The sequence below is a fragment of the Rana temporaria genome, chromosome 6 (assembly GCF_905171775.1).
Source record: "Rana temporaria chromosome 6, aRanTem1.1, whole genome shotgun sequence".
Classification (NCBI taxonomy): domain Eukaryota; kingdom Metazoa; phylum Chordata; class Amphibia; order Anura; family Ranidae; genus Rana; species Rana temporaria.
In genome coordinates, this window is record NC_053494.1 from 187,724,752 (window position 1) to 187,738,278 (window position 13,527).

Below are 13,527 nucleotides of genomic sequence, written 5' to 3' on the forward strand. Positions count from 1 at the left end.
CAAGTAAGAATTAAACTTTATGGTTATTTATATGCTTAAAGATTAATACAATTCCTAATGTATGTGTCTTCTATTTGCAGAACATCTACAAAATGGATTGGAATAAGGTTAAGGCCAAGTCTTACACCACAATCCATGATACCCCAGCACTGCTACATGCGCGAAAAGTAAAGGACAAGATCAGTGAGGTGTGTATCTGTACTGTTGTCAAAAATCTAAAAGTTATCTAGACATAAGTAAACTGTAATATAAACAAGTCAAAAAAGATACAAGTCTTAAAAAAACAATCAGTTTTAGTGACTTTAGTAGTCAATTTCTGATTGACTGGTCATTTACTGTGGAGAAGCAACATCAGTGGTCTTGACATTTATTCTTAACATCTTATTAAAGAATGAGGAATATTATTTATAAAATTATTATCAAAATATCTATTATTTTGTATCATTATTTATATTGATGATCCTCGCTACAATTATTGTGATGCAAAGTTGCCAGGATGATGTGTGATTTAAACTTGAAACAAGTGGTGAAGGCCATTGCTTTGTTGGAAGCCAGTGAATTATCAGGTTAAGGGTTTTAAATCTTATTATATAAAGTGATGATACTAATGTATGTGTTTATATTTAAAGCTGAAATACAAAGAACTGTATGAGAAGAGCAGAGGACACTGTACCATGGTGTCAGATGCTCTCCCTATCAAGACAGCCAAAGATGCCTACAAATCCATCAGCAATGTAAGGTTTTACTTCACTCTCCCCACCCTTGCTCTCTCTGTCTAACTCTGCTATCCCTCCCTCTATCTCTTTTTCTCACCTTTCTAAACATGGAACATCAGACAAAAGTGTTTCTTTAGTTTTTGATAAAGTAAATGTAAAGTTTGATTTCCTGCCAGTAGTTACTGCTACCAAGAGGGGATCTTTCTTCAATGCAGGCCATACGGTGACAATCAAGTTTTGGCTATGCGATGAACTTCCTTGTTCCTTGTGTATATTCCTATAAAGAACCCTATGGAGGTCTGACATAATAATGCTGTTGTCACTGACCCTTTAATGGATTCTTCAAAGGAATATATTGAGAATGCTTTGGTTGGAGATTGAACATGATAAGCCTTGTTTGGCACATCCGGACCAGATGACAGTTGATGTGTCTAAAACTAAGGAGTGCTGAGTAATGTATTGCTTTACTCCTCTTTCTCCTAGCGCTGATATTTTCCTTTTTACCCTTCCTCCTTACTACCTCCTCTACCTAGGGGAGGAAGAGCAGAGGAGCACTTGCCTAGGCATGTACAGATAAAATATGATTGGTTGGGGGCCATGAGTGGAAATTCATATTCATTTCATACATTAGTCAAGGCTACGGCCTGCAGTCAGTGATAGCTGCTGGCCCTTCTCACTGTTCAAAGATGCAATTGTCCCGTATTTATTTTATTAGCCACTCTGTGATGTTAATCAGTGTAAAACTGTGAAATGTTTTGTGCTTGTTTGTTAAAGAAAGCAGAATGGCAGGAATTTATTGTGATCACAACATAGTATTTTCGTTAGTGAACCCATATCATCATTACAGAGCAGCAGCTATCTTGATCAGCTAATAAAGATCATTGGACTCAATTCACTAAACAATATTGCATTTGATATTTGGGTCACGTGACACATTTTTTCCAAATACGGCATATGATATTGAAAATGTCAATTCACTATCCCCTTATGCGGTATTTATTCTAAAAAGCAAAAACACTCGGTAAGTACCGCATAAAAGACAATTTACTAAAGAAAACAAAAAAGCATGCATTAAATAAGTAGTGGTCCAGGCATGCAATATTTAAGGAATGTATGAAATTTGTTTGGTAAGCAGGTGCCAAACCTCAATGAGCAGGGTTTGGAAGTGTTTAACCACTTGCCGTCCGGTCAATAGCATATTGATGTCCGGGAAGTGGTTGTGTTATCCTGACTGTCCAGCAGGATAACAGCCGACGCATGCCCGTGCGGGCACACATTGCGGCGATCGGTGGTGTGGTGTGTCAATCTGTCAATCGGCGGAGGCTCTTTACCATGTGATCAGCCGTGTCCAATCACAGCTGATCACGGTGTAAACAGGAAGAGCCGTTGATTGGCTCTTCCTCACTCGTGTCTGACAGACGCGAGTAGAGGAGAGCGGATCGGCGGCTCTCCTGACAGGGTGGGTTTGCGCTGATTGTTTATCAGCGCAGCCCCTCCTCGGATGCCCACACTGGACCACCAGGATGCTTCCCAACATGTGGATGGCCAGGTAAGTCCCCATGGCCGTCCACATGTACAAATGTATGCATAACATATGCCAATTAGTGCCCACAAATGGGCACTGACTGGCACCATCATGGCACAAACAAAATTTGTGATGCCCAGCAATGCCACCCACCAGTGTCACCAGTGCCACCCACCAGTGTCCATCAGTGCCACCTATCAGTGCTCATCCGTGCCCATCAGTGCCCACCTATCAGTGCCCATCCATGCCACCTATCAGTGCTAGCTATGAGTGCCCATCAGTGCCAGCTATGAGTGCCCATCAGTGCCACCTATGAATGCCCATCAGTGCCGCATATGAGTGCCCATCAGTGCGCATACCAGTGCCACCTATCAGTGCCGCCTATCAGTGCCCATGAGTGCCGCCTTATCAGCGCCCATCAGTGCCGCCTTATCAGTGCCCATCAGTGCAGCCATATCAGTGCCCGTCAGTGCAGCCATATCAGTGCCCGTCATTGAAGAAGAAATGTACTTATTTACAAAATAATTTAACAGAAACAAAGAAAAACTTATTTTTTTTTTTAAAACTTTCGCTCTTTTTTTATTTGTTGCGCAAAAAAAAAAATCGCATAGGTGATCAAATACCACCAAAAGAAAGCTCTATTTGTGGGAACAAAATGATAACATTTTTTTTTGGGTACAGTGTAGCACGACCGCACAATTGTCATTCAAATTGCAACAGCGCTGAAAGCTGAAAATTGGCTTGGGCAGGAAGTGCCTGGTATTAAAGTAGTTAAAAAAAGCAATGTTTGTTCTACAAGATTCAGGACATTAAGCTTTTTCTCCAGTCTATCCACCATTGCTTCTTCTTCTGCAAGGTCCCTCAGAAGTGTCCACCAGAAAATAAGTAATGCCCGCTGGATATGACATCATGCAATAAAATACATATCAGATTCACAAGATAAACACTGGACATTTCGAAGCAATAATGCATGCCTTATTTTACAAGCATTTTTTGATGAATGGCAAGGCATTTTTGGAAAAACACTATGCACTATTTTACTGCTATTCATAAAGCGGTAAATACCGGTTCATGAATTGAGTCCATCGTCAGCTACAATTAATTCTATAGAAATCACCTTTTTAAAAAACGATGTTCCCTAACAATACCCCCCCCCTTTCACCATGGATATCAATCCCCCCCCCCCCCCCCCCCCCCCCCCCCCCTGGGACACTTTTGCAGTGCCTTTAGCCTATAGAAAACTGCTCATACCATGAAAGCTGTAATTGGTTGTGTTTACTTTCCAGGCCAAAAATTCACAGTCTTGCATTTAACCCGCTGTTTCCTTCTTTCACTCTCTGTCTCTGATCATTAACTCTTTCCTTCTTTCTTCTTCTGAAATTGCCTCTTAAACGTGTCTTTGAACTTCTGCTACTGATGATGATACTAAATTCTCAGTTTTCTTAACAAACTTTCTTTTGTTAAACAGTTGAATTATAAGAAGAAATATGAGGCCACCAAGGCTCACTGGCAGTGGACTACTGACATGCCAGACTTCTTGCAGAATGCAAAATCTTCTCTACAGCAGAGTGATGTAAGTGACTTAGCATGCATCTTGACACACACTCACTAGTCTGTACTCGTACATTAGTGGTCCATAGGCATACAGTATACGTCACTACAGAATTGTAAGGCAAATATCTGTCTCTGTCTTAGTCCTTAGACTGATAATAAGAAAGCAAAAGTGTGATCTTGTACAATCCTTATTACATACTAGCATACATTAGAATAATTAACAAAAGGCTAGTTACATCTTAAAGTGGTTGTAAACCCACTTTTTTTACTTTTACCTACAGGTAAGCCTATAACAAGGCTTACCTGTAGGTAGGGAGAATATCTCCTAAACCTGCACGGTTTAGGAGATATTCCCCTCGCAATGCGCCGCGGCGCATGCGCAGGGGGGATCTACGGCGAAAGGACCGGCAGCCGCCGGACCTTGCTGAGTTTTAAATCGCGCGGAAGTGACGTTATCGCCGCTTCAGCCAATCACAGCGCTGGAGCGGCGATACCCGGAACACACGCCGAGGCAAGATGAAATCTCGCTCGGCGTGGACCAGGTAAGTGCTACACACCTCGTTCCGAGGTAAGTATTTCATAATGAGCTAATATGCGGTGCATATTAGCTCATTATGACTTTTGCCTTACAGGAGGGAAAAAAAAAAATTTGATGCGGGTTTACAACCGCTTTAAGTGGTAAAGTAATAATAAGTACAATTGCATAAAATCTACAATTCTTTCTTAAGGGTCTTTTTTGAGGCCCCAAATGGCCCATCCTTTATCCAAAATGATACTGAAATAAATATATATGTGGTGTGGCACTTTGATCTCAGATTGATTCCGACACAGGTCAAGGGGGTCGTGGAGGTTCCTTCTTGGAACGTCATAGGCCCAGGATTCTCGTACGAGTTACTCCGGCGTATCTCCAGATACGCCGTCGTAACTCTGAGTCCGAGCCGTCTTATCTATGCGCCTGATTCTTGGAATCAGTTACGCATAGATTTGTATTAGATCCGACCAGCGTAAGTCTCTTACGCCGTCAGATCTTAACTGCATATTTACGCTGGCCGCTAGGGGCGTGTACGCTGATTTACGCCTAGAAATATGTAAATCAGCTAGATACGCGAATTCACGAACGTCTGCCCGGCCGACGCAGTACAGATACGCCATTTACGTTAGGCTTTTCCCGGCGTAAAGTTACCCCTGCTATATGAGGCGTACATGAGGCGTACCAATGTTAAGTATGGACGTCGTTCCTGCATCGAATTTTTAAAATTTTACGTCGTTTGCATCAGTCGTTCGCGAATAGGGCTGGGCGTCATTTACGTTCACGTCGAAAGCATTGGCTTCTTGCGGGTTAATTTGGAGCATGCGCACTGGGATACTTTCACGGACAGTGCATGCGGCGTTCGTAAAAAGCGTAATTTACGTGGGGTCACATAAAATTTACATAACACACACCCACATCTATCACATTTGAATTAGGCGGGCTTACGCCGGCCTATTTACGATACGCCGCCGCAACTTTCGTTTGAGAATACGGCACTTGCCTGGAAAAGTTGCGGAGGCGTAACGTAAATAGGATACGTTACGCCCGCACAAAGATACGCGATTCTACGTGAATCCGGGCCATAGTTGCTAACAGTTGGGACACTGCAGGACTCCTGACTCCCAATAATTTTTAATGCAGGGTGGTCATTTACAATACATTATTATGGTTGTATGGTACAGAACATTAGCTAATATGAATATGTCACCCTTTCCAACTTCATAAGATGGCATGGAAATGAATAGTAGGTTACACTAAAAAATAAAAACAACTCTGAATTACTGACTGAACAAATATTGTTTAATTTGAAACTATTTCCTATATTCTGACATTTTTGATTGGACTTTTCGATTTTCATTTCAGTATGAATACAAACTGGACAGAGAATTCATGAAGGGATGCAAGCTGTCTGTTACAGATGACAAAGACACTGTCCTGGCCATGAAGAATGCTGAAATGAATAGCAATGTGAGTTTTGCGTCACTGCAAAATACATCTGTTACATTTTCACGAACATTGTAAAGAAAGTACATAGTTGGGACTATATAAAGATTTTTAAACTGTACTCATATGACTATCTGAGTCATTGGTAAAGACATCTTGCTGCTGTAAAAATATGTTGAGCAACATAGAAGCAAGCATTAAGAAAACCTGTGTCTAGTGTTAACAGTCTATCAGGCTTGATGTTTTTTTGTTCAATCTGATTAAGTGCTTAGAGCAGTGGTTCTCAACTTCTGTCCTCAGAACCCACTAACAGGCCATATTTTGAGTATTACCTTGGAGAGATGCAGACTATAATACTGCAATCACTGAGCAGCAAATTATATCACCTGTGATATATTTCAGTTATCTTGCAAACCTGACCTGTTAGAACCACTGGCTTAGAGCATCTCTATATCTTCACCTGACAGGTACCTGGGTCTGCTTAATAGGCTTAGTAACTTATGCTTCGCCCCTGACCCACCTCCTCCCCACAGCATGCCACCTTTATAGTTTAGTCAGGTGTATGCATTACATTGTAGGATTCACAGAGGGAAAGTAAGGCCTCGTACACACGACCGAGTTTCTCGGCAAAAACCAGTAAGAAACTTGCTGGGAGATATTGTCTTGCCAAGGAAACCGGTCGTGTGTACATTTTCGTCGAGGAAACTGTCGAGAAACTCGACGAGCCAAAAAGAAAGCATGTTCTCTATTTCCTTGACGGGAATGGAGAAAATTGGCTTGTCGAGTTTCTCGACGGCTTCACAAGGAACTCGACGAGCAAAACGATGTGTTTCGCCCGTCGAGTTTCTCGGTCGTGTGTACGAGGCCTCAGACGTAAGGAAATACAAAAACTGCTTATTTTAGCCAGATTGCTTGTTTCAATTCAAGGCAGTTTTTTTTAATACATAGTTACAAAGTAGGTAAGGTTGAATAAAGACAATAGTCCATTCAGTTCAACCTGTGTAGGTGTAGGTGTGTCAGTGTCTATAATTGTTTCCCATATCCCTGTATGTTGTGTTCTTTAAGATGCACATCCAATAGTCTTTTAAAAATATCCATACTCCCCACTGCCACCACCAATTTTGGAAGAGAGTTCCACATCCTTATTGCCCTGACAGTGGAAAAAACACCTGCGCAGTTTAAGATTAAATTGCTTCTCCTCCAATCACATTGTGTGGCCCTCTTACACTCCCTGACTCAAGCATCTCTTCTCCAGCAAGAATTAATTTAGTGCTTCGTAATTAAGGTCCTCCAGTCCCCTTATTACATTTGTTGCCCTTCTTTGGACTCCCTCCAGTTCCAGCACATCCCTTCTGAGGACTGGTAACTAGGACTGGATGGAGTACTCCAGATGTGGCCTATATAGTTTTATAAAGTGGCAGGATTATTGTTTTATTCTGGAGTATAGCCCCTTTTTTATGCATGCTAAAATTCTGCCAACTTAGTAGTTGCAGCTTGACATTGCACGCTATTGCTCAGTCTGTCATCTACTACGACCCCCAGATCTTTCTCCATTCTTGATACCCCCCAGCGGTTCTCCCCCTAGTGAATAGTTGGCATTTATGTTTTTTGCCCCAAGTGCATTACTTTACATTTCTCCACATTAGGCCTCATTTGCCATGTAGCTGCCCACTCCATTATTTTGTTCAGGTCTTTCTATAAAATTTCTATATCCTGTTTGTTTGTTTGTGTGTCGCCCGTAAAAACTGAGATTGAGCTATTTATCCCATCCTCTATATCATTTATGAATAAATTGAATAGAATTGGTCCCAAGACAAAACCTTGGGGTACTCCACTTACCACTCCAGACCAGTCTGAGTACACATTATTTATCACGACCATGTAACCAGTTTTTTACCCAAGAACAAACCTAATGGTCCACGCTTGTAAATTAAGCGTTTATGGGGAACTGTATCAAATGCTTTCGCAAAATTCAGATACACCAAATCCACAGGCATCCCCCTGTCTAGATAGCAGCTCACTTCCTTATAGAATGTTAGCAGATTGGTCTGGCAGGAATGACCCTTCGTAAACCCATGCTGAGTACTACTAATGATACTAATATTGTAAGCCATCCACCTGAAATAAACATTGGTTGCACTCTAATTACCATTGTCATCTTTTTACGGATGGAATACAGCCATGGGCTTATATTCAATATTTTGCTTTGCTTCCAGGTGAAATACAAGACAAAGTATGATAAAGGAACGTACCAAGGAGAGTTTGGAGTTGTTTCAGATACACCTCAGATCATCCATGCTAAATCTGCCAGTGCTCTGGTATCTGAGGTAGGTTTAGCTATGGGATTATTGTGGAAGGGTGTTTTATTGAGCTATTCACTAATGGTATTTTCACAATAGCACAGTCAACCTTCTAATATTTTGTCCACCCTCCTTCCAGTGTTTCTCCACATAACTGTTGAAACATATGCAAAATGTATTTTCTAGTTCTCTAATTGGTTAAAACATGTCATCCTTCTGTACATGCATCAGATCCCTAAACTTTTACTAAACACTGCTCATGTTTTGACACGTCAATTTAGGGTCCCAATACATAGTACAATTGTTACAGAACCTCAACTATTAGTTTACAGTATTAATGCTCTTAAACCCTATTAGGACGTGTTAACCAAAATGGTCCACTGAAGAATGAAATGAATAGCTAATTTGTTGGTCTTTAAAGTGATAGTACAAGCTTCCTTTATTCTTTTTTAAATAACAAACAGGTGTATACTTACCTGATCTGTGAAATGGAATTACACAGAGCGGCCCCAAACCTCCTCTTCTCAAGTCTCCTGCCAGCACTCTTGGCTCTTCCTCTTTTTTTGAGTTCCCTCATAGCAAGCCACTTGCTATGGAGGCACTCGCGCGGGTTCGATCTTGAACTGCTCTGACTGTGTCCATAGACACAGGCAGCGTGGCTTGACCCCGCCCCCTGTTCTGTCATCACAGGATTTGACTAACAGCAGCAGGAGTCAATGGCTCCTGTCTTGTGAGGGCGGGGAGAGAAGACTGATGCAGATGCAGACAGTCACAGAGCTGGATCGAGTGAGGAAAATATAAGGGGGTGGCGATACTGATGCCTAAACATTTTTTACATTAATGCATTAAAGTAAAAAATGTTTAGGCTTTAGAACCACTTTAAAGCTAATTGTTAGAAAACCTTTAAGCCCTGTGCACACGATCGGTCCATCCGATGAGAACGGTCTGATGGACCGTTTTCATTGGTTAACCGATGAAGCTGACTGATGGTCAGCCGTGCCTACACACCATCGGTTAAAAAAACGATTGTGTCAGAACGCTGTGACGTAAAACACAACAACGTGCTGAAAAAAACAAAGTTGAATGCTTCCAAGCATGCGTCGACTTGATTCTGAGAATGCGTGGATTTTTAACCGATGGACGTGCCTACAAACGATCGTTTTTTTTCTATCGGTTAGGTATTCATCGGTTACATTTGAAACAAGATTGCTTTTTTTTTAACCTATGGATAAATAACCGATGGGGCCCACACACGATCGGTTTGGACCGATGAAAACTGTCCATCAGACCATTCTCATCGGTTTAACCGATCGTGTGTACGCGGCCTTAAAGTACCAACATATAGAACTGAAAATGTAAACTTAATTATTTATTCAGTTACCTCATGGGAAATTGTGGTTTGCAGTTCAAAAATTAACAACATATATAATCAGCATTATAAAACAATGTTTTTCTCATGAGCACACAAAATACATACTGTATATACCAATATACCTATCAACATATTAAATCTATTACATATAACTAATCCCAATCTTTTTTTCTCTTCCTTTTTGTAACATGAAAATAATTGTTTGGTTAAAAAAAAAAATCAAAATGAAAGATGATAAACAATTAATAAAAATGTATCCTGTAGGTAGAAGAGAGAAGTCAAAATGGTAGGGAATAAAGAAATATCAGTTGAAAATTAAATCTGTAAAACTTTCTTTCAGAACAAATACAAAGCAGAAGGGAAGAAGCAGCTGCCACACGGTACATTTACCACTCTCGCTGAAACCCGTGATACAGCTCACGTCAAAGAAGTGACTAAGATTGTTAGTGAGGTGAGTGCTGTGTACTGTAGATTCAATCCAACCCTGTGCAAGACAGCTAGACATGATCTTGACAACACATTCCATAGTTACATAGGTTGAAAAAATAAACAATTTCATCTAGTTTACCCAACAGAAATAGTAAAGAAATAGAAAACCCCCATACACACATTCCGATTCCCATGGTTGATCCAGAGGAAAGCAAAAACACACTGATAAAGCATAGTCTAGTTTGCTCCAACAAGGGGGGGGGGGCTTTTTGGTTTGAATTCTTTTATGATCCCCCAGGAGGTTGTCAGGTATTCCCTTGATCAACAATCCATGCTATTGTTTACCTATAAAGATTAATATCCTGTTAGATTTTGTGTATTTAGGAATGCATCCAGCCCTTTTTTTAAAGCAATCCACTGAGCTGGCCAGAACTAGTTCTTGAGTCTATGCCACCTGCAAAGTGCCTGTAAAGCGCCTCTCCTGTCACTCCAGTGTGAAAGCCCGAGTGCTTTCACACTGGAGCGGTGTGTTTGCAGGACGTTAAAAAAAGTCTCGCAAGCAGCATCTTTGAGGCGCTTTAGGAGCAGTGTATACAAGTCTCCTAAAGTGCCCCTGCCCATTGAAATCAAAGCAAAGCGGCGCAGGAGCGGCACTTTGTGGGCACTTTTAACCCTTCTTTCGGATGCTAGCGGGAGGTTAAAAGCACCACGCTATAGGCCGAAAAGCACCTCTAAAATGACGGTAAATCGCTGCTAAAACTAGCAGTGCTTTACCGCCGATGCCCCCGCGCCTCAATGTGAAAGTGCCCTTAGGGCACTTTCACACTGGAGCGTCGACAGTAAAGCGCCGCTAGTTTTAGCTTCGGCAGCTCTGCCCATTGATTTCAATGGGCAGGGGCATTTTAGGAGTGGTGTATACACCGTTTCTAAACCACCCCAAAGATGCTGCTTGCAGGATTTATTTTTTTATTTTTAGCGCTAAAGCGCCTGTAAAGCGCCTCAGTGTGGAAGTAGCCTTACTGTGAAGAAGCCTTTTCATATATGGAGGCTAAATTTATTTTTTCTCCGGACATAAAGAGTGCCCCCTTGTCCTCTGTAACCTGACCTAAATAAGTCTACAACAGATTCTCTATATGGACCACCTATGTATTTATATATGATGATTTAATCGTCCTTTAATCACCTCTTTTCAAGGGAGAATAAATTCCGTTCAGCTAATCAGATTACAACTTCAGCTTGTTCAATTAAGTGTTAGCAATAGAATCTAGAAGCTGATTTTGTGTGCACCAGTTATAGTAAATCTCTCCCTATGTCTCTCTATTATCCTTGATAAAATAAATTAATTTGCTACCTTTAGAAACTGCAACTTTGCATTGCTTCCTATTATTAAGTCTATGATCTACCAAAACAACCAGATCCTTCTTCCCCAATTGACTCACCCAGCTGTTCTCCTAGAATGTATAATGCATGCAAGCTTTTAGCCCCCAAGTGAACAACTTTACATTTATCAACAATAAACTTAATTTGCCACATAGTTGCCCAATTAGGTATTGCTTGTAAGCTGGAGACCTTCTGTAAAGATTTCTTTAGATCTAGTTAATAAACAGCAAACTAATCAAGTTCTGTATTCAAATTTTCATAAATCTAACTTTATCTTAATAAATATTTACAGAATCAATACAAAGAAAAGTTTGTGAAAGAGAAAGGCAAGTCCAACTACGCTATCATGCAGGAACCACCCGAGGTGAAGCACGCAGTTGAGGTGGCCAAGGCCCAAAGCAATGTGAGTAAATAAAATGTTAAAAAATGTTAAACATTAGTATTTCCCAGGTTTTCATTATGGGACAGTAGGGAGTCGGGAGTGGGAGTAGTGTGGCTGTTTTTATACACATTAAAAATATTTTGTTTTTTCATTGATAATGATTGTTAATTGTAGTAGTAGAAGTAGATCTATTATGTTTTCTTATTATGTTTTTTTTAATTGATTGAGAAAAAAAAAAGAGAACCAACAACATCATTGTATACACCAGTTTATTCCACAGTAAAACCACAATAACCGTCCCAACCTGAAGGCTGCCTCCTTCAATGCATTTCATCAAATAGGAACAAGTCATCTCTCAGCCTTATTGGGCGAAACGTGTTGGAGAAAGTTTTTTTATAACAAGAACTGTTTTTATGGTTGTACTATGATATGGTATGGGTGGATTAAACTGGTGTACTGTATACAGTGTGTTTGAAGTGCCAAAAGCTTTGTTTCATCCTGGCACCCAGCATTCAGGTGTTAGCGAAAGGGCAAGCATGTAAGGCAGGTGCTTCACTTTTCTTATATATGAAATGATTGTTTTAATGCGTGTGAATATTAGAAAATTACATAAAGACATAGGATTGATTTACTAAAGACAAACAGGCTGTTCATTTTACAAAGGAATTTATCCCTTCGCTTAGCGAATGTGGTAGAAATTGACTTTGCAAAGAATACCCAGCCACATGCCAGGAAAATAAACAGTATTTTTGCTTGCTCATGATTGGATGATGTAAATCACCTTATTCGCTAACTAAGGGAATATTCCCTCGTAAAGTTAACACCCTATCTGGCTATAATAAACCAAACCCATGAAGCCAATTTCGGTCCCCTTTTTCAGTCACTTGCATCAGATGTGGAGGAGTTGATGCATGTTAGTGTGCATGTATGTGTACATGTATAAACTGTATCTATCTAACATGTAAACTCTTTATTTTGCTTTGTAGGTTGCTTACAGGAAAGCTGCAAAGGCTAACCTTAACTACACATCTACTACTGACAGACCTGATATTCAGAAGGCAACTCTTGTGTCTAAACTAGTCAGTAATGTAAGTACTTAAATTCTTAAATTTTATGTGTTGGTATAACTAGCATTCTCTGTTGTCCATTGAGGGACACAGCATGATTATAATTGAACAAGGCAGGGTTATATTGATGACTACTGGATAAATGGAAACTAGGCTCATATAAGCTAAAAGCCAGCCCCCCTGGAGGCTATACCCTCTTAGTTTAACTTAGTTTCTCAGAATATATGTCTCCTTCCTTTTTGGTAGACCTCTCCATAATGATTTGTTTCAAGACATATGTCTCCACTGGGGAACAACAGATGCAGGTTCGCTAGTATCTGGGTTCAACACAATGCTGGACAGATTTGTCTCCAGGGTGAGGGACCCAACAGGGGATGCGGTGCCATGGGATCAGCCACTACTTCCTCTACTTCAAAGGATTTCCATCCTGCTTCTCAGTTATTGGCTTTTCCAGCTTGGCTTAACTTTGGTCCGAGTTCTGTATGACAGAGGCATTGCAGATTCTGTTATCCTGAGCATGCTTAACGCTCATAAGTCTACATCATGCAAGATTTACCATTCCACCTGGAAGGCTTATTTTCACTAGTGGGAGAATGGGAGAATGTGGGGGGGGGGTACTTTTTTGGCGGACCGTGTTTTTTTCTTTCCTTAATTTGGGGGGAGAACAGTGTTTAGCTGTTAGCACTATCAAGGGTCAAATGTCTGCCTTGTCTGTTCTTTTTCAATGTTCTTTTCCTATTCCTAATTCAGTCATTTTCACTTTTATTGCTCTCTTTGCTCAGTCCAAATACAACCATGGGATCCAAATTTAGTACAATTGGTATTAC

At 40.6% G+C, this 13,527-nt stretch overlaps 1 protein-coding gene across 25 annotated transcripts in view; it reads left to right on the forward strand.

Moving 5' to 3' along the window:
* Positions 1–13,527, forward strand: part of NEB (nebulin) — a 272,007-nt gene that overhangs the window by 201,894 nt on the left and 56,586 nt on the right. For all 25 annotated transcript variants that reach the window (XM_040357978.1, XM_040357987.1, XM_040357983.1 and 22 more), the window contains 8 exons: positions 81–188; positions 630–734; positions 3,710–3,814; positions 5,690–5,794; positions 7,987–8,097; positions 9,783–9,893; positions 11,544–11,654; positions 12,620–12,721. In XM_040357978.1, the coding sequence (XP_040213912.1) occupies positions 81–188; positions 630–734; positions 3,710–3,814; positions 5,690–5,794; positions 7,987–8,097; positions 9,783–9,893; positions 11,544–11,654; positions 12,620–12,721 (858 nt within the window). The remainder of the gene's footprint in view (positions 1–80; positions 189–629; positions 735–3,709; positions 3,815–5,689; positions 5,795–7,986; positions 8,098–9,782; positions 9,894–11,543; positions 11,655–12,619; positions 12,722–13,527) is intronic.